This window comes from Euprymna scolopes, chromosome 35, assembly GCF_053919585.1.
Source record: "Euprymna scolopes isolate OS-2025 chromosome 35, ASM5391958v1, whole genome shotgun sequence".
NCBI classification, from domain to species: Eukaryota; Metazoa; Mollusca; class Cephalopoda; order Sepiida; family Sepiolidae; genus Euprymna; species Euprymna scolopes.
Genome location: NC_136516.1, coordinates 26,910,432 through 26,932,245, shown reverse-complemented (window position 1 = coordinate 26,932,245; position 21,814 = coordinate 26,910,432). Strand labels below are relative to the sequence as shown.

Here is a 21,814-nt window from a genome sequence, read left to right as displayed (position 1 = left end):
ACTGTACACTCTTTAACCCTTATCCACGAGTGGCCTCCAGGCCTTGATAAGTGGCGACTCCTATGTATTAAAAAAAAAAAAAAAAAAAGAAGCAAAATAACAACTTTATAATTAAATATTTAGAGATTTATAAAGAATCTGAATCTGCAATAGAATTGGTAATTGTATCGGAATTGGGGGAAAATATCAGAATCATCCCATCACTAATATATATATTTTGTGTACAGAAAATTGTTAGTTGAGACAGATCATTGGTACCGTCGGTTTCAAGCCCGATAATAAGGCCCGTTTAAGGTATCCTTATCAAGCTCTCTTCAGCCAATATTCGCCAATATATTTAAGGATACCTTAAACGGGCCTTATTATCGGGCTTGAAACCGACGGTACCAATGATCTGTCTCAACTAACAACTTTCTGTACACAAAATATAAATACGCTCTTAAAATTTGGATTTTCCTTTTAATTGAGCACTCTGCTGGAATTCTTTTTCCAAAAAAAAACTAATCATATATATATATATATATATATATATATATATAACTACTTCATTTATCCACATAAAATTACGAAAGTATAAATTTATACGTAAACTTGAAGTATTTACTTCAAAAGTGCTCAATTCATAGGTAGAGCTAGTTAGTAATTTATAAAATATATATATATATGGCAATTAAGCTACACTGAATATTCCGCGTTTCATCGATGCTTGTTCCACTGTTGTATGTGTTAATTTGTATCCATTACAAATCTGCATTGTATTCTATAAATTACCTTTATTTTTTTAAAATTTATTTTGATTTTAATTTATTTATTGATCTATTTCGTTTTATTTTTAACCTAAAATTAAAAATCTTTTTTTTAATCTAACAATTTTTTAAATTTTATTTTTTTATCTTAATTTTTTAATTGAAAATATGGTGCTGTTTTCTGCTCATCATTTAAACAATTTTCATCTAATTATGATTTTTCTTGCATCTCTAGGAAAGGGAAATGAAGCGACAGCAAGCTGTTATGATGAGAGAACAGGTCAGTCTGCAATTTTTCGATAATTATTTCATAGAATTTTTTAAAATTATATATAAAAAATCTTTTCTTTTTGTATTTAGAAAAAAAAAAATGCACATATTATTTTTTATTTTTTAACTTATCACTAAATATTGGATTTTGGTTCTTGTCCAGAATTTCCCCTGTATAAAAAAATATTAAAAAAATACAGAAAAATTTGATGTATGAAACGAAATATCATATTCCAAAAATCACATAAATTGATCAAGTAGTTTTATTTCTAGAATAAGAAAATCAAATCTTTTGAGTAAAAGAAAAGCGTCTGCCTTGTCTGCCATTTTGAAAATAACCTTTAAAAAAACAAAGGGAGATAACTCAATAATTCAAACTTGTGAGATTTACGTTGTAATGGTTACAAATTCCCATTAATTGCATAAAAATTATTTTCTTTATAAAAATAAAGCTATTTGATCAATTTACATGATTTTTGGAATATATTTTTTTTAATATAAACGTAATTCTGAACAAGAACATGTATTTTTAAAAATTTATTCCATGAAAATAGTAGTTTACTCATACTGAGAATAATAACTAGCTGTACTTGGTGTTGTCCAGGATGCAATGAAGTCATTTTAGTTTTCATTTGTATGTATTTATTAATATTGTATTGCTTGGAGCAAAAGTGTAGCAACGCACGCACGCATGCTATGCCCCCCCCCCTCGTTGTCAAACTTTCCAAAAATAAAAAAACATCCTCTAGCTACAACGACCAAGTTTCCTCCACTTTCTATCTGTCCCTAAATCTAAACACAAATTCCATGAGAAAAGCTTCTTTTCTAGAACTGTCTGCCTGTGGGACTTTGTTCTACTGGCCTGCTTTCCAGCTGACTACAATATGGTCGTCTTCAAATCCAATATAAAAAAGTTCTAGTTGATCACACTTTGACCTGCAAATAAATCTTTTTTTTTTCTTTAAATATTATATATTATACATCTGGAGTTACACCGATTAAAATAATACCAATTTTGTGGATATTTGTTGTGTATTCGAGTTTTAGCTGGACATAGACATTTTCCCTTTATATAATAGACTAGCCTGGGTGCCCGGCGTTGCCCGGGGGTTTGTGGGTGTGTTGAGAAAAAAAAAGTTGTAGTAGGCGGACAGGCTCGAACCATGACGCAAAAAAATAAAGTGGTAGTAGGCAGGCAGACTCGAACCCGTACCGCGAAGGGGGAAAAGAAGAAGTGACGTAGGTTTAAATTAAGGCTAGACAATTGAAAAGTGATGATTCTTTAAAATATTAGCAAAAAAAAAAGCGACCCCCACCCCGTGTAGAAAAGCGTCCAGTTGAGGATGAAGGAATTAATGTTTTTGACAAATTTTTCGATATTTGTCGTCTGAAGGGTCGAGTTTCAAAATGATACTGATCATGAAAATCTGTAGCCTCTGTCGAAAGTTTTAGGCAGACATACAAACATACATACATACAAATAGACAGGTGAGATTTATATTATAGATGAAGTGAAAGCAACAGTTTTATCGTCAAAATGAATACTTGATTCTGGTTTGTCAGTTTTTCATGTTTGAAAAGCAGCTTTTCCTTGTATCATGTATCTTGAAAAAGCCTTAAGAAAGTTTTAGGTGAAATATCAATTCATAAAAAATGCCTCCGTATTTTTGGATTTTTTTTTTTTTGTTTTATCCTTTGTGTTTTATTGCCGTCACATTGTTGTATAGATACAAATTAATATTAAGATGAAATGATACCAACTTAATTTAATTATTTTAAATTAAGTAAAACCAGTATCTTTATTCTCCAAAATATTCTTTTGGTACTTCTACAGTATATAGGACACGGATGAAAAGTAAAAATTTGATAAACTTATGTATCAGGATAAAAAGAAAAAAAAAAAAATCCTCATTAAAAAATTATAAAAAATAAAAAATAAAAAAATCCTCATAAAAAAATTTAAAAAAAAAAAAAAATCCTCATAAAAAAAATTAAAAAAAAAAAAAAAAAAATATCCTCATAAAAAATTATAAAAATAAAAAAAAAATATCCTCATTAAAAAAATTAAAAAAAAAAAAAAAAATCCTCATTAAAAAATTATAAAAAATAAAAAATTGCAACAAGTTTTTGTATTTTGCTGCTCCATTATTCATTATTACTTGATTAAATGACAGACAGACTTATCTTTCCTTGCTTTACAAGATTTCCACTCTTATCAATAGCGGATCGGCAAAATATGTACCCCATTCTGTATAAGCACCTTTTTTTGTTAAAATGAATATTTGATTCAGGTTTGTCAGTTTTTATTTGTCAATCTTTGCAGCATGTTGTTTGGAAGGATAAAATGCATTTTTGATATAATTCCTTCCAGAAAATACTTTGTCTGGACAGGAATTAGGCATAGTTTGAGTAAAGAAAAGCTAAATGAATTACTATTTAATATGCTCCCGGACAACACTGGGGGAGAGGGGTACAGCTAGTTTTGAATAAACCACAGCACACAATGTAGCATCGTTGCTGCGTCTTGATTACCCATGAACTCTTCCTCTCTTGGCCTCGTTTTTCTTTGTGTATGCTGAATTATAACTATTGTCTTATTCATGGCAGCAGGAACGAGAACGTCGACGTCAACACATGTTGCTAGTAAAATCGCTGGAGGCTCGCAGGCGGCAAGAGGTGAGTATACTTTATTTCAAATCATTAATTTGTTAAAGAATAATGTGGAATGCATCTTTTTCTATTGGATGAGAATTAATATACGTCTAATACAAGGATTGCATGAAAAGTATTAAAATGAAAAATATTATTGGTGATATGTTACTCTTTCGTGTTTTTTTTTTTTGTGTTGTTTTTGGCAATGTACTGACTCTTTGACTAAGAGAAATATAATCCGAAAAAATTATTAATACGAAAAGCGGTTGTAAAGGAGGCGGTCCTATATCTGTTACTCTACTTGATTTCTTAGGAAAAGGCTTCTTGGATTAAGAAAACAGAAGCTGTCATTGGAAGGCAGAGGAACTTTAATTCAAATGTTAAGATAATAATATCAATGTTGTATATTTATTATATATTATAAAACGTGTCATATGTTGTATGTGAATATATGTCTGCTTGTGAATGGATAGTCTGGTGGAAGATAAATAATCCAGTGACAGTAAAATCCAAATATGTAACTTCAAGAAAGTTAATTGAATTTCCATTTGCACAAGTAAAATCCAAAAATCCCGTAATTGGTAGAAGATGGTCCATAATAATCCAAAGGCAGAAATCCATGGAAAAATTCACAAAAATGTGTACAAGGAAAAAAGGAAAAAATTCCAATAATATTAATAAAAGAAAAATAAGATATGCTTTTCACTCTACTGCCGAAATATAAATAAGAAAGATCAAGCTTGTGGACCATCTTCTTCCAATTACGGGATTTTTGGATTTTACTTGTGCAAATGGAAATTCAATTAACTTTCTTGAAGTTATATATTTGGATTTTACCGTCACTGGATTATTTATCTTCCACCAGACTATCCATTCATGTGAAATCACCTTTTTCTTCACCATATTCCCTCTGCTCCACTTTTTTTGTTTTCAAGTAAGATCTTTAACTTACTTGTTGTTTCATCAAATACTTTTGCATGCAAATCCGATCCCACATTTTGCTAATTCCTACCTTCTGATGAGAAGGAAAGTATTTCTTCGAAACTCCACGGATTAAGGACTATCCACTTATCTAGTGTTTCCTTTTCAGATTAAATATGTTTTTAACTCATTTCAAAGTGTTTTTTAATCTGTTTTATTAACTGTTTGCTCGTATATATATATATATATATATATATATATATATATATATATAACTACTTCATTTACTCACATAAATTTAATATACGAAAGTATAGATTTATGCGTAAACTTTAAGTATTTACTTCAAAAGTGCTCAATACATAGGTAGAGCTAGTTAGTAATTTATATATTTATATATATATATATATATATATATATATATATATATATATGCAGTGTATCACAAAAGTGATAACACCCCTCGCATTTCTTCAAATATTTAAGTATATCTCTTCATGGGACAACACTGAAAAAATGATTTTTGACACAATGAAAAGTAGTCTGTCTGCAGCATATATAGCAGAGCTTATTTATTTTCTCCTCAAAATAACTCAAAAGATAAACATTAAAAGCTAAATCCCTGACAAAAAAAGTTGTCAATATTAACATACAACATGTCAACTCTCAATATTTTTTGTGGCCACTATTGTTGTCCAAACCTGCATTTACTCTCCTGGGCATTGAGTTTACCAGAGCTTCACATGTAGCTACTGGAATGCTCTTCTACCCTTCAATTACGACGTTGCGGAGCTGGCGGCTATTTGAGACTTTACACACCTCCACCTTCTGCTTAAGGATGCCCCAAAGATGTTCTATTGGGTTCAAGTCTGGAGATATACTTGGCCAGTCCATCACCTTTACCCTCAGCCTCTTCAGTAAAACAGTGGTTGTCTTGGATGCATGTTTTGGGTCATTGGCATGCTGGAACACTGCTCTGCGACCCAGTTTCTGGAGGGAAGGGATCATGCTCTGCTGCAGTATTTGACAGTACAGTATTTAACTGTTCATGTTTCAATGAAATGTAACTTTCCAATACCTGCAGCACTCATGCAGCCCCAGACCATGATATTTTCACCACCATGCTTGACTCTAGGCATGACACACTTATCTTTGTACTCCTCAAACTGGTGTACATGGCTGTCACCCCAGGAGAAAGCCTCTTCTAAAGGCAATACGCAAAAAAGCCCGCAAGCAGTTTCCTGAAGACATGTCAACAAAGCTCCTAGATTACTGGAACCAATTTGTTTGGTTCTGATGGCGTTAAGCAGGTGTGGCGGCAACCAGGTGAGGAAACGAGGGCGAGGGCTAATGGGGGGATAATTTAATGGGGCAGTTCTTTTGCAAGAATTCTTGTAAACTCGTACCACAGAAGCAGTTTTCCAGCAGTCAGGGCAACAAGATTCATTAAGACATTTGTTGAAAAGTTTGGAGAGAACTAGAGCAACTTCAGCATTTTTTTAATAGCCGGAATGGGATCAGGTCCACATGCTTTTGAGGTGTCTAGGATTTTGAACAGTTAACACTTTTATAAAGTGGAGTTGAGAAGTTTTATCGCCGCACAAGCAGAAAGGTCCAGCATATAAAATTAACAGTAGCTTCTTTGATAAAGCAGAGGTGTATTCGAAATGAATTTTTCTGTTTAAAACCTAACTAAACCATGATACGTAAGTTTTTAATTTTAAACTTCAATTCAAGCCATTATATAAAAATAATTTCATAAAATCAACAGTAGGTTCTCTACAGTGCAATGTACTATGGACTAAGTCACTGTGCAGAGGCATGTGAAGCTTTCTCCTGGTGCACTACAGTGGGTTCCTGACTAGAGCAGGCAATCAATCGATTTGATTGACAAATGGCCGATTTCACTGATTTCGATGACATAAAAGTATTGGAATTGTGGAACATTCGTTAATCCTCATTCAATCCCGGGTAACATTGGGTCTCCTTGCTGGTAAATAAATATATAAATGTGTAATATGAATTAGTGTATGTATATATATATTTTTTTTTTACCTTCATTCATATTACAGTTTTCGTACTGATGTTGTCATCTGCTGTTTTTAATTTACTGAAAACTTGTGCATGCATGGAGTGAAACGTATCGTGACAAACTTGAAAATAATCTAACAGAAATGGATCAGAAGACATTTTACTTTAACAATTTCAATGAAATCGTCGAATAATATTTATTTAATGTTTCAGATTTATATTTCTTTTTATATAAAGACGAATCTTGTCCATTTTCTGATAACTTTGTATCATTTTCTTCTGTATATTATATATATATATATATATATATATATATATATGTATTCTGATTATAAGTGGTATTTTATCACAGATATTTTAATGGAAATTTTTTTAGATAAAGTCAGTTTAAAAAAATGTTTATGCCTTGTTTACTATTGAAAAGGTTATTGAATGATGTCCATTTATATAACACTCGTTTTCTTTTGCCTACCCCTACCAACTGAATCTGACACCTCAACTGTTCTACATCTAACTCAAGAACTTTCATCAATTCTTTTAACATGGCCACACCAACAGAGTCTCCTGTTCTGCACACAGTTTCTCATATTGCCTACATTTATACTTCTAAGATCAATCGTATCATTCTCATATCATTTCTCTGTGTGTAAAACATGTATTCAATCCACACTGGCGAGACACCCTATTGAGAAGATGGACATACCTGAATAATTTGAAGTCTTTTGTTCGGTGCAAGATACGTTTTCTGTGCTCTTTTTATATGAAGACAAATCTTCTTGTCCGTTTTCTGATAACTTTGTATCATTTTCCATAACGTTGTTAATCGAATTTCCTTTAGAGTTTTCCATCTTATTTTCCACGTCTTTGTCCACCATCTCACCTGACTATCCAGTGACTTTCTGCCAATTTTGTTGCCGGGTTTGAAATCTTCAACTGATCTTTTGTGACTTGTACAGAAACAGGACCAGGATCACAAAAGGGTTTTCTCCATTCGCCACCGAGACGTTTACAGAGGTCGTTAACAATAATATCACCATCACCAAGCAGTTCAACATCGAACGTCATATGGCTGAGTGGTTCTCGATTGATCAGGATTTGAGGAACATGGGCTACCACCTACTAAAAATGCAGAACAAATAATTTATAATTATATTATAAATTATTTTCATATGTGCAGTATATGCAGGTGTACGTTGCATTATTGCATCAACCCATATTGCACAGTTCAGCTCTGTACATTTTTTTGTCATTACTTTACTCTGATGACTTGCATTAGATGGAATCAGCCAGGGATGCATAGTCCGGACAGTAGCTGCTAATAACCAGCATCAAACAGACTTACAGATGCGCATCAGTCATGGTGGAGTGGTATTTGAACTTAATGATCTTCGTGTGAAAATGCTGCCTCATATAAGTACACCTAAATAATGCGTACGGGCACTTTTATTGATAGTATGCACATGAAACTCTAATCCCATTCAGAGTAATCTCCTTCGGCTGCAATGCACTTGTACCGTTCCAACAATTTCTAGAAGGCCTCATGGAAATCCTCTCGTGTGACCATGTCAATGACCTTCGTCACAGCCTCTTTCATCTCCTTACTTGTATCATAATGATAGCCTCTAAGGTTTGCCTTGAACTTAGTAAATAACCAAAAGTCACAAGGAGCAAAGTCTGGACAATAGGGAGGGTGAGGAACTGTCTTGATGTTTTAATTGATCAAATAGTCCGTGACAAAGACGGAGTTGTGAACTGGTGCATTTGCGCAAATCTTCCGCATTTTCAGTTCCTCATGAATAATTGTGTACGGTTCCCACACTGATATCAAACTGTGCACTTATTGTCTCTATAGACACACGGCAGTTCTTATCCATGAAATTCTTTATTTGGCCAATCAACTCTGGTGTTCTGACTTTCTTACTCCTCCTACCCCTCACAGACTTCCTGCCTTCCTTGAATCTCTTCTGCCACTCAAAAACTGATGCTCGATTCATGCAAGATGGTCCAAAAGCAGTCTGAAGCATTCCAAAAGTTTCTGTGGTAGATCAGTTCAGCTCTGTACATTTTTTTGTCATTACTTTACTCTGATGACTTGCATTAGATGGAATCAGCCAGGGATGCATAGTCCGGACAGTAGCTGCTAATAACCAGCATCAAACGGACTTACAGATGCGCATCAGTCATGGTGGAGTGGTATTTGAACTTAATGATCTTCGTGTGAAAAATGCTGACTCACGTAAATAAGTGAAACCAAATAATGCAGTCAACAAGGTAGCACATTTACTGATGTTGGGGTCCTCTTTAATAATTGTTCCCGAGCTGAATGTCGGCTTATAGTTTCAAAATGATACTGATCATGAAAATCTGTAGCCTCTGTCGAAAGTTTTAGGCAGACATACAAACATACATACAAATAGACAGGTGAGATTTATATTATAGATGAAGTGAAAGCAAGTTTTATCGTCAAAATGAATACTTGATTCTGGTTTGTCATTTCTCACTCCAGAAGAGTTCAAGTTGCAATTTTCGATGGAAGGGAAACCTCAGCATCTTTTTAGAAAAAGCAGCAAATGAACGTAGTGATTAGCTTGAATAAAGCAAAGTTTTTAAAGTGTTTTCAAACTGTGATGGACAATTGCCATTTTTTTTTTTTTAAATTGACTGAGAAAAACAAAACAGAAAAATAAACGATTAAATTTTTCTTCTTCTTTTTACCAATCCCTCGACTCACAAGATATATCTCTATAAAAGTTACATAAACAAAGTAAGGTTTGCATTCACAGGATACAAAAGAATCTTTACTGTTTATATAATAATGCTCAATAATAAATAGAGACATTCGTTTAATGTTGCAGTCATAGCTTTAATAAGCTCAACATTCTCAGGACAACAAGTTAATTCTTTACGCTTTCATTATGGAATAAACCAAATTGCCACTTGTAAGGATTACCTGACTAAATTCAAAATATTTTTAACATACATACTGTTAAACTTTCTGTTGCAATGTTTTTGATATATTGAGGGCTAAGACAACAGCATATTCTTTTCATTGTTTTGACTCTCGAGTGTGTATCCGTTGATATCTTATATGCTGTTATATAGAGTGATGTGGTTCTCGGTTGATTAACTGTGTCAGATATATACTCGAGAGCCAAAACAATGAAAAGAATATGCTGTTGTCATAGCCCCAATGATTACAGAAAGCTGGAAGGAACAGACCGATCAAATGGAGCCACATTCTGCTAGCAACCAATCAGAAACCAGAATTGCTCCATAAAAATGTTGAATCTTTCAGCATTCCTGTACTTGCTTTTTCACATCCAACTGTCACACTCGCCTCTGCATGTTTGGGGATATGGCAGACGCACATGTAACGAGGGTAAAAAGAAATGAAATGGGGATTTAAAAACTCCCAAAAGGAGAGGGAGAGAAGGTTTTTTTTTTTATCAAACATTTATTTCAGGCAGACAAGTTTTCTGCATAGGGGTATGATTCGTCAAGGTCGCAGTAAGGTTCAAATTCCCTTTTTATTACAAAAAAGGTTGAAACAAGAAACGGCAATTGGTTCACATGAGACAAGCGGGATGCAAAATAAACACAAGAATCGAACGCGGTAAAATTGCGAGAAAGAACGAGACAAACACTTCCAAATAATATAAAATAAATTTATTAAAGATAGGGAAAGAAAAATTTAACAAAAAAAATATATTCAACATTTATGGGGTTTGGGATATTTCTAAACATGTAAACTGAGCGAAAATCCTGCAAAAAAAAAAAGAAAAAAAAAAAGGGCATTAACGGGGTAACTGGACTCCACGCGACCATGAGGAAAAATTTAATCTTCAGTCTTACAGAAAGAGAAACAAAAATTACACTCCAGGTTCTTTTTTTTTTCTTTTTTTTTTGTCTTTTTTTTTTTTTCTCCTTTTTCTTTTCACAACTTCTTCCTCTTGTGGGGAAAGAAAGTTCAAATAATAAATTCAGTTTTTTAATAATTTTTTTTATCATCCCTTCTTTCATATCGTGTCTGTCGGCATTCGTTTTCGGTTTCCGAAAATAACTTTTCCGCGGTGTTGATTAGGATATTTTCTGCTTCAGGGAAACAGATAGCTAAGCGTTCCAATTCACCTTTGGCCGGTATATTTTTGTCTCCAGCATTTCCATGTTTGAAAGTGTGTCATAGCGCTTAAGGGTGACAGAAGGATGAGGTTGTACTCTAGTCAGAATGGGTGAAGGAAGGGGTTCACCTCCTGCTTTTTTTTCTTTGCTTCACATTTCGATCTAAAAATAGAATTGACAAAATCGTTTTTTTTTTTTTTCCTTTTCCATGACTGATGAAATATTTCTAGCTGGTTGAATCCTTGGCTTTCTGAACCGGATCACAGTGTGATAACTGTTCTGTTGTTATACTTCACTTTTTCTGTCCTCGGTCAGTGGAAGAGAATTCTTTCGTAACTGAGACAATTTCTATCTCTGTCTATGTCCAGACGCCCCTGTCAAGGGAGCTAGATCTCCCCACATCAAAGCTTGATCTTTTGTCCAACTCTGCCCTCATGGGGAGGCAAGTAAATAGGAAATGGATGTGGTTGCACATTCTCATTCCTTCAGACTGATTTTAATATTAGGTTTTAAAAGGATAAGGAATTAGTGGACTCTCGTTCAGTTTCAATATGCAATTAAGTATTTATCCTACGTCTAACAAAATAAATGAGAATATTTGATATCGAGGTGACCGTTTGTAACACAACACAAGGAATTTGCTCTCCGTCTGCAGACTTTTACAATCCGACACTTGTACAGATGGATTTCCCAATGGAAAACCTTATTCTTACAATTCAATGCTTCTCTGATTAACGACTGCCATTTTGTTTGGAACAAGATTTTTTTTCTCCTCCTAAAACTAAAAATGGCTTTCAATTCAAAACTTTCATATATTTAAATTTCTAATGTCATCAAATCGAGGTTAAGTCAGTTAAAAACGTGAAATTTCTGCTGTCGTGTTGCCACATTTAAATTGGTCAGACATTGCATGGTTGACAATGATTAGGTGTCGGGTAAGGAATCATATCATTGTCTAATAAAGTCACTTTTTTAAACAGTAAATACACATACATATAGCATTTACATATAGATGTGCAAATGTCAGGTGATAAATTTTAAATATTTTTTAACATACTTATCATGTAGGTGACTATATGGGAACTTTAAAACAAAAATAGCAGAAATGGCCCACAAAACATACAATATGTTTTAACAATTTCAATGAACTTTTTCATGTGTCATATTGTACAACTCACGTTGATAGCAAATAATTATCATATTTGGTTTCATTTCTGTTTTACATGCTAGTATGCATGGAACGGCTTTCAGAAATTTACTTCAAAACTGGTCTCTGGCCAGGTTTTTATGTATTTTTTAGGTTCATTTTTATCACTCCCATGTTTTTCTTTTTTTTCAATGTGACTATACCATCAAAGTCTCCTGTTCTTCACACATTTCTCTATATTATCCAGATTTAATCTTCCTCTGATGTCATATCTAAGCCTATCTTTAAGACTCAGATTACACAGACTGTATGGGAACTTTAAAACAAAAATAGCAGAAATGGCCCACAAAACATACAATATGTTTTAACAATTTCAATGAACTTTTTCATGTGTCATATTGTACAACTCTCACGTTGATAGCAAATAATCATCATCATACCAATAAAGTCTCCTGTCCACTTCAAAACTAATATATCTCTTGCCAGGTCTTTATTTATCCATCTTTCTTTATGAGGATAGATTGTTCTCATTCTGTCAGCCAGAAATATTAATTTGTCTTGTCATTCTTAGTTATCACCTCTGGTGAGGATTGAACCATAAACTTCCACAAGATTGTCATTTAAAACTGATTTTTCATTTATCATATCCTACAACTCTCACGTTGATAGCAAATAATTATCATATTTGGTTTAATTTCTGTTTTACATGCTGGTATGCATGGAACGGATTTCGGAAATTGACTTCAAAATTGATCTCTGGCCAGGTTTTTATTTATTCCGTAGGTTCATTTTTATCACTTCCTTCCATGTGTTTCTTTTTTTCAATGTGACCATAACATCAAAGTCTCCTGTTTTTCACATATCTCCCTATATTATCTAAATTTAATCTTCCTCTGATATCACAGATCTAAACCTATTTTTAAGACCTGGATTACACAGAAGGTCGATAAATAGTGATCCAAAACAGCAGGAGAATGTACAAAGAGTTTGCAACTCAATCGTTCTGATCTTTCTGCCATTATTATCCAGCTGTTAAAAAATATTTAAAATTTATCACCTGACATTTGCATATCTATATGTAAATGCTATATGTATGTGTATTTACTGTTTAAAAAAGTGACTTTATTAGACAACTAGCGGGGGTACCCGGCGTTGTTTCCGGGACGGTGGGGTGGGGTGGGGTAAAAAATGTTATGGTAGGTAAGTAAGAAGGATCAAACCCGGAGTCATGAGTAAAAGTAGGAAAATAAAGTGTGAAAAAAAAACAACAAAAAAAAAAACATCTGCAACGTTAACAGTTCGGCCACCAAGAAAAGTCCATTCCAGTTGTTTAGGAAAAAAAAAAAACAAAAAAAAAAACGACTACGGTAGGTCGGCGCGAACGTGAAAATATAATGTGAATTGTCCAGCACGCTAACCACTACGCCACAGAGCACTGCAGCTTAGTTTAGTGATTTTAAATAACTTCACATGAAAGAACTACGAAGCCAAACCGGTGTTCTCTTCTCAACTGTTCCTTGTGAACGATCCCCAAACGGTGTTAAGTGGTGGCAGGGGGAGGAGGAATTTATAAGAGAGAAAATATTTTACCACTTCCATTGATCTTAACCGATTTTGGCCGTGACTTCTCAGCAGAAAAAGTATAGAAATCTAGGATTATCGAGGAATTTGAGAAATAATAAGCCTATAACACACCTCAGATATTGTTCTGCCGTTTGTGCATGAAATATCTTGATTTTTAATCCTATTAAGGTCAAAATCAAACGGGGGAAAAAATGAGTTCATTTTATTTATATAGAGATGATATGATTCCTTACCTGACACCTAATCATTGTCAAACATGCTGGGCATTACCATTTTTTGTTTTAATGTCTTACATTTTACATGTTGATATGCATGGAACAGCTTTCGGAAATTGACCTCAAAACTGATCTCTCACCAGGTTTTATGCAATCAATGTTAACATGTTGACATACAAAATCAAAATGCATAAACACGTTTGTACACATATCGTATGCGCATACACTATCCTAAATAAAAAAACAAACAAACAATTATATTTTGGACCAATCAGAAAACTTTCTGAATTTATTTAAAATGGTCTTTCTGGGAGCTGCCTGACATTTTTATAATGGTCAGATTTTCTTTCAATAAACCAGTGAAACCCAGTTGACCTGAGTCTGCAGATCAGTGTCGCTGAAGCCTCACTCTGGGCGCTCATCTCTGCAGCATTTCCTTTCACTTATGCACGCAAACATTAATGAACGCACAGGCACACACACAACTCCTTGACTTATTATCGTCTGTCAATGTGTTAAACCTTATCATCGGAATATCTTCTAATATGAAAAACAAAAGAACATTGGCTCTTAAAAACAACGTTCAATAAATTATAATTTATTTTATTGAGCAAAGAAGTTTTGAATATGATTTTCCTGGCCTTTGAAACTCGTGGTTCTTAATTGGTCCAGACTTCTTCTAATGTCTCAGCTAATAAACCTTATTTTTGCAAGAACTCTAAAAAATATTCATATTTTAATATTTCTTATTGCTGTAAACTTTCATTTTAAACATATATAAATTATCTCTTCTGTGAATATATGCTTTCTTAACTCATTTTTATTTGTGTTAGCCTTATCCGTTATCTGTTTTATGACGTTTCAACCAACTATTCCTCTGGCCTTTGTTAGATGGTTAACAGCAATGGGATAGGAATGCTGAGTCCCTTAACTGTATTCTCAGTAATTACTGCCTTCCATAATTGTCATCTCACCCATGGCACAGTGATTTTTTTTTTTTACAGTGATCACCACTTATCAAGGCCCGGAAGCCACTCTGGGATAAGGGTTATTGCAAGTACATTACGTTAGTGTGGAGATTTGATGAAGTGTTTACTTAAGGGGGCGGTTCATTAGGAATTTGTTAACGTTGGACTTGAAGACATCCAAGTTGTAGTCCGGTGGGAAGCAGGCAGACGGATTACAGGCGTTTAATCTCTATGGTTCCAGATGAGCATCGTCTTAGGTTTCAAGCCTACCCAAAGTTGATCAAAGGATTAGTTGGCCAAAATGTGGTGAGATGACAACAATTATAGAAAGCAGTAATTATTGATGATACAGTTAAGAGATTCAGCATTTCTATCCCGTCACGGTTAACCATCTAAAGAATGCCAGAGGAATAGTTGGCCGAAACGTCGTGAAACAACAACTATGAAGATAAGGATAACAGTCCACAAATAAATTTTAAAAAATACAAATTACTAATCTCAAAGGATTCCAATAATAAAATCATTTTGTTTTGTTTATTGTATGATAATGTCTACTTTCTTATTATAGAATTACTCGTCTTTTTTTTTTTTTTTTTGTGAATGTTATTTTTTTTTGTTTCTTGTTTATGAATGTTATATTTCTTTTTTGTTTCTTGTTTGTGAATGTTATATTTTTTTTGTTTGTGAATGTTATATTTTTTTTGTTTGTGAATGTTATATATTTTTTTTTTTGTTTGTGAATGTTATATTTTTTTTTGTTTCTTGTTTGTGAATAAGTATCATGTTGAAATAATATTATTTAGAAACCCATCACTAACACAGCAAGGACGTTTTTTTTTTTCTTAGTAAACTATTCTGTACTTTCATCTAACAATAATAAATAAAAGATTTAACTTAAAAATCCTATTTAAAAGATAGAATGGTCTGTATTCTGAAACGTGCTTTTGAGGTAAAGAATAATCTGAGGCATCAAAAAGAATTACAAAAAAACCCCCAGAAATTTATATTCCCCCCCCCCCCCAAAAAAAAAGAATGCATTTAAAAAAAACATTTTTTCTTTCTTAGGAACGTGAACGAATGAAAGAAGAAAAACTCAAAGAAAAACAAATTGAAAAAGAAAGGAGGATGGTAAGTATTTACCTATATAATAAAGTAAAGCCAGCCCAACCCTCGAGTCTTTCTTAATATGAAATCAGTTTTTCATCCTGGTTAGTTCTTTTTTTTACCATTGATCTTTATAATAAAAATTGCATTTTGATTCAATTTCTTTCCCCCCCCAAAAAAAGATTTAATCTACAAACATTTTCCAGTAATTATCTACACAAAAGCAACAGCTTTCTGCTGTAATACTATTGATTTTTTTTTTCCTATCTTGAAGTCACTAAAATAGCTCAGTTGCGAAATAATAAAACTCAAGATCAGAAGATCCTGGTCTCAATCCCTCGACATAATTTTTAAGTTTCTTTGTTTATAATCCTTACTGCAGAGGTTGAAAAAAAACAAAATCTTTTAGTTTCACAGGAATTTTGTTTCGATTAATAATTTAATAACCAAGCAATACTAATTAAATTTATCTTTAACACCATTAGCACAAAACACATTTAATGACTTATCTCCCCCGTTCTTATGTTTTAAAGATTTAAAATACATTTTAATTCATGGAAAATTGGAGATATATAATAAAACTGATTTATAATTTTAATTAAAATTCTAATCGATAATTTTTTTGTAATTTTTGGTCAGGTTAAGATCACAGTGTATTATCTGTTCTGATACTACATTCAATACTAATTTGTCCTTAGTAAATGGAGGGGAAACCCTTCTAGACTAGGGCAATTTTTATTTCTGCCTACTTCGACAGTGCCCATTTTTGAGGAGTTGGGTCCTTTCTCCCCATTAAAAATGACCTTGTGTCACATTTTGCTTTCATCGAGAAGCAAATAAATACCAATACTTTTGCCTGATGAACATATCAGTTTTCCTGTTAATTTATTTTGAACCGTCATATTTTTTGTGTATTTCTAAATACAAACACCAAATTTGGTTCAAACAATACTGTAATTAAATTTAACTTTTAAAAATCTGAATTTAGTACAAGAGCACTACCAGACATATAAATTAACTTTGTGTGAAATTTGCAAAAGAAGATAGGCTCAGCTGTTTCGCAACCTATGAGAAAGGAACTCATGCACACAAAATAACTCGTATAATAGTAGAGATATTTTATTTGATTTTAAAGCGTCCTATTTTTCTTTTTTTTTTTACTCAAAAAGTTGAAGAGCTCCGAAGATGGGGAGTTGGTATCATTAAAACAAGTGTTCTAGAATTTATTTTGCTACATAGTCACTACCATTCTCAATGCAATTTTTCCAGGAATTCAATGACACATCTTTGCCTCTGATGCACGCCCATGACATGGAGTTGCTTTCTTAGTCTTACACGGTCAGTATCTGCAACATAGAAATGAAACTTTCAAGCTATGAATGCATAAGTTCAGTCATCATAACAAAGCAATTTCTAATCCCCTCTGATTCATTCGGGCAGAATAAAAAAAACTATAGGAGGCATTACTTTTGAAATGTCCCTCGTATATTAAATATAGAGCTGTGAGGTAAAATAATCCAAAACATTGCAACAGTTTCAACAAAATTTTTCTTTTTTCTTTTCAACCTTTTTTTTTTTTTGTTTCCTTTTTCTTTTTAGAATCAGCGCAGGGTCGAGCTACAAATTGCTGCCGAACTGAAGAAACCGATCGAAGATATGGAGATCAAAGATATTAAGGCAATTTATAGTTTTTTTTTTTTTTTGATTCCCATATTGAGAATTCTTGGATTTTTAAATTGAAAAAAAATTATATAAACTAATGACCCCCCCCCACCTCAATCTGTATAATTTACTGTTACTGTTAAAAAATTTATCTAACTGCTTCTTTCTTAGGACTGTTCAGTTGTGGAACTCTGTTCTGCTAGCCTGCTTTCCAGTTGACTACAAGATGGTTGTCTTCAAGTCCAATGTAAACAAATTTTTGTTGAGCCGTCCCCCTTAAATAGCCAATTTCTACCCAATTTCCATCGCTGTACACGCATTAATCTGTATCCTTGAGTAATTTCTGAGACTTGATAAGTAACAACTTCCCTATAAAAAGCAACAAAAAAAAAAAAAACACTAGTGATTATAACTTTACTGAAATCTGTGCAACATTTTTAGACAGGCCTATGCATTTATTCCAATTATAATTTGTCTTTCACGTGTCTTTTTTGTTTTGTAGGAAATGCCTGACTTACCACGAATCGATGGACTTTGTTTGGCGGGGAAAGCGTTTGCTGATGCATTAATGGTTGTTGAATTTATGCACAATTTTGGAAAAGCTTTGGGAATTTGTAAGTTTCATATTTCTTACATATCATTGTTTCACAATTATTGAAATTTTCTTTTATATATTAATTTTCTTTTATATATTAAAAAAATTTAAAAAAACTCTTATGTACATACCTGTGATGAAACATATTCCAACAATCACATAAACTGAGCAAGTGGTTTTATTTAAAATAAGAAAATCAAATTTTATAAGTAACATAAGAGCAGCTATCTTGTTCGCTATCTAAAAGAAAAACAAAATGAAGGAAGATAACTCAATAATTCAAACTTGCATACAAATTCACATTAATCATTTAAAAATGATTTTCTTATATAAAACTACTTGACCAATTTATGTGATTTTTGGAATATGATATTTTTTTGTTTCATCACAAGTATGCACATTATACAGATGTTTTTCTTAATATGAGGGAATTCTGGATCAGAACCACTATTTTATTACAGATTGAAAAAAATCCATTTGTCCAGTTTTACTCCCAACATTAAAAAAAATATAATTGCACAAAAAACTTTGTGTACTTACTGGTTAGATTAAAAAGAAAAGAAAAAAAGACTTTACACTAAAATTTACGGAAATTCATTCAGTATTTTTTGTTTTATAAAATAAAAATTTGATTAGTAAACTATTTTTATTATGATGCCTGTGTGTTATGTCCCTTGCCCATTGACATTAATGATGGACAAGACGTTTTGCCATTAAAATGATCAATTTTAGTATTTTTTGTCTTAAAACCTAACAGTGGTAAAAGTTTGTGTCACTTTAATTTTATTTTTATGAACAGTTATTAACATTTGTTGTTAATATTTGTTAACATTTGTTGTTAATATGTGTTAACATTTGTTGTTAATATTTGTTAACATTTGCTGTTAACATTTGTTAACATTTGTTGTTAACATTTGTTAATATTTGTTTTTTAAATTTGTCTTTGATATGTTTGTGACATTTCTTCGATTGGGGTAAGATGAGATAAACACAAAAAAAAAAAAAAAATCCTTGAAAATTGAGTGACAAAATAATTAAATTTTTTTTTCAGCTGAAGATGCCACACCAAGTCTAAACGAATTACAAAGCTATTTGATGGGAGACACCCGAGAGGATTCAGATAAATATATAAACTTTACCAGCAAACTCCTCAAAATTGCTCTGAGTGATCCAGGAGTACCAAATCCAAAAGAAGTAAGCGAATTCAACTCTTTGTTTGGACTTTTCTTCAGAAGTTGTACTCTTAAAGAGATGACTATTCAACCCCTGATTATTTTAATAATTTGACCATTTTTAATTCTAGAATGTTTCATCTTGTTAAACATCATATATAACTAGCAGGGTTATTCTACATTGCCTGGAACAAATCTTTCTTCTCTGCCAATCTCATTCCTCTCTTGAGTCTTCAAACTATATCTGATGGTGAAGCCCCAGCTTGCAAGCTTTGGGAAGTGTGGAGCCACCCCTTAATTGCCATTGCTCCCAGGTCCACTCTGATCCGGAGTGGTAGTACCTGTTAGGGTCCAAACTACGAGTTAAATAGAAACTGACTTGAAAAAAAACCCCAAATATTCTATTAAAAACTTTTTTTTTCAAAATCATTGGATTTGGCATTAAATGACCTAAAAAGGGTTGATATGCCGTAAAACAAAAACAATCAACCAACCAAACATTCCTCTCTTGGCTGATCGTACATACACACGGACAACTCTGCTTTATATATTAGATTCTTTGAAGAATGAGTTGGCATTTTTTTCTTCTACAAATTAGTACATAAAATGGCTGCTACTACCCCCCCCCCTCCGAATCCTGGCCAAGTTGACCCTCAAAGAATAATTTTTTAAAGTTTCGATATCATCTATCCAGGCCAATGTCAGTCAAGAATATGCTTTGTAGGTCTTTGTTTTGTAGGTTTATTTTTCTATTTTTAGCTAGACATACAAACATACACACAACTGTTTTCTACATAATAGATGATTAGAAGAATGTTTTATTTTTCTTGTATTTTGTTGTAACATTTGATGTACAAGTGTTTTTTTATTAAAATTTAGTTTTTTATTTTTATATTTTAATTTTATTTAAAAATTTTAATTTTTTTTTTAAGATCTTTTATATTTTTTAAATAAATTTATTTCAAAACTAAAATACATCAATTTTTATTTATTTATTTTTTTTTTTAGGCTGTCACAAAACTAGGCCAGAAAATCACTGACATTGAATTGAATAAAAATGTGATCTCTGAAGTTTTGCGGATATTCTCAATAGCTCGCAATGGTGGTAGTTGCCAGGTAAATTTATGCTTTGGTATTTTTGAAATGACGATAAATTGGACAATTTTTATTGTTTTTTATTTTTATGGCATTTTGATCGATGAAATCTCCAAAGTTAGTCAGGTATCTTTTCAAGCTTGGGAATTTTTGCCGAACTCATGAACTTATACAGAATTCCATGGGTAGATTGTTCTTTTTGTGTCAGCTGTAACGAGGCAGAAGTGTTAAGTAATGTTATTAGTTATTAATGCCTGTAATAAGGATTGAACACACAACCCTCAGAAGACTGTCACTTAAAACTGATTATTAATCAATGCCTTTATCCGTTGTGCCATGGGATGAATTTTCAAAACTTAGTTGGAAATATAGATTCTAGAGTTTACGATAAATATTCTTCATTATTTTTATTTTTTTATGTTTTTTAATCATTTGAGATGAGGTTTCATAATTTGTGCATTCTTTTTGCGGGGGTGGCCATGGTGCAGTGGATAAAGGCATCAATTCTCTACGATTCCATGTGAGCATTTATCTGAAAATAGGCGTTTCAATCCGACCAAAGCAGGCCAGAGAATTAGTTGGCTGAAACGGGTGAGACAACAACAATTATGGAAGGCAATAATTACTTGTGATACAGTTACAAGGCTCAGCATTCCTATCGTGTCGCAGTTAATCACCTGAAGAAGACCAGAGGATGAGCTGGCCGAAACGTGGTGAAGCAACAAAACGAATATGCAAATTGCTATGACTTATCCTCATCTTCATAGTTTTTGTTCCATTAACTTTTGGCCAACTCATCCTCTGGCCTTCTTCAGGTGGTTAACCGCATGGCGCAGTGGAGTCTCTACAGTTCTAGGCAAGTATTGTCTGAAGATAGTGGTTTCAATCCTACCAAAGCAGGCCAGAGGATTAGTTGGCCAAAACGTGTTGAGACAACAACAACTATGGAAGGAAGTAATTACTGGGGATACAGTTAAGAGACTCGGCATTCCTATCCCCTGGTTAATCACCTGAAAAAGGCCAGAGGATGAGTTGGCCGAAACGTGATGAAACAACAACTATGAAGAGAAGGATGGCAGTTCGCAAAAAGAATGAATGCGCAAATAGTTCTACGTTTAAAAGATATACCTGAACAAGATTAAACATAAAGATGAGAATAATGTCCTTTTGTTGTGCTTGTAGATTTGATGTCATTTGTTAACAAATTCCGAGAAATTATATAAATTTTTAGACTTTTCTTTTAAAAATTTATTTTATGGCAATTTTATATTTTATGGGAATTTTATATTTTATGGGAATTTTATATTTTATGGCGATTTTATATTTTATGGCAATTTTATATTTTATGACAATTTTATATTTTATGGCGATTTTATATTTTATGGCAATTTTATATTTTATGGCAATTTTATATTTTATGGCGATTTTATATTTTATGGCAATTTTATATTTTATGGCAATTTTATATTTTATGGCGATTTTATATTTTATGGCAATTTTATATTTTATGACAATTTTATATTTTATGGCGAT

General features: G+C 32.6%; 1 protein-coding gene across 17 annotated transcripts in view; it reads left to right on the top strand.

Moving 5' to 3' along the window:
- Window positions 1-21,814, top strand: part of LOC145259755 (bromodomain adjacent to zinc finger domain protein 2B-like) — a 401,536-nt gene that overhangs the window by 328,966 nt on the left and 50,756 nt on the right. For 12 of the 17 annotated variants that reach the window (XM_080117484.1, XM_080117481.1, XM_080117477.1 and 9 more), the window contains 7 exons: window positions 982-1,026; window positions 3,624-3,692; window positions 15,719-15,781; window positions 17,357-17,434; window positions 17,922-18,033; window positions 19,066-19,208; window positions 20,195-20,302. In XM_080117484.1, coding sequence (XP_079973610.1) covers window positions 982-1,026; window positions 3,624-3,692; window positions 15,719-15,781; window positions 17,357-17,434; window positions 17,922-18,033; window positions 19,066-19,208; window positions 20,195-20,302 — 618 coding nt within the window. The remainder of the gene's footprint in view (window positions 1-981; window positions 1,027-3,623; window positions 3,693-15,718; window positions 15,782-17,356; window positions 17,435-17,921; window positions 18,034-19,065; window positions 19,209-20,194; window positions 20,303-21,814) is intronic. The other 5 variants (XM_080117486.1, XM_080117483.1, XM_080117480.1 and 2 more) reach the window with 1 other exon arrangement.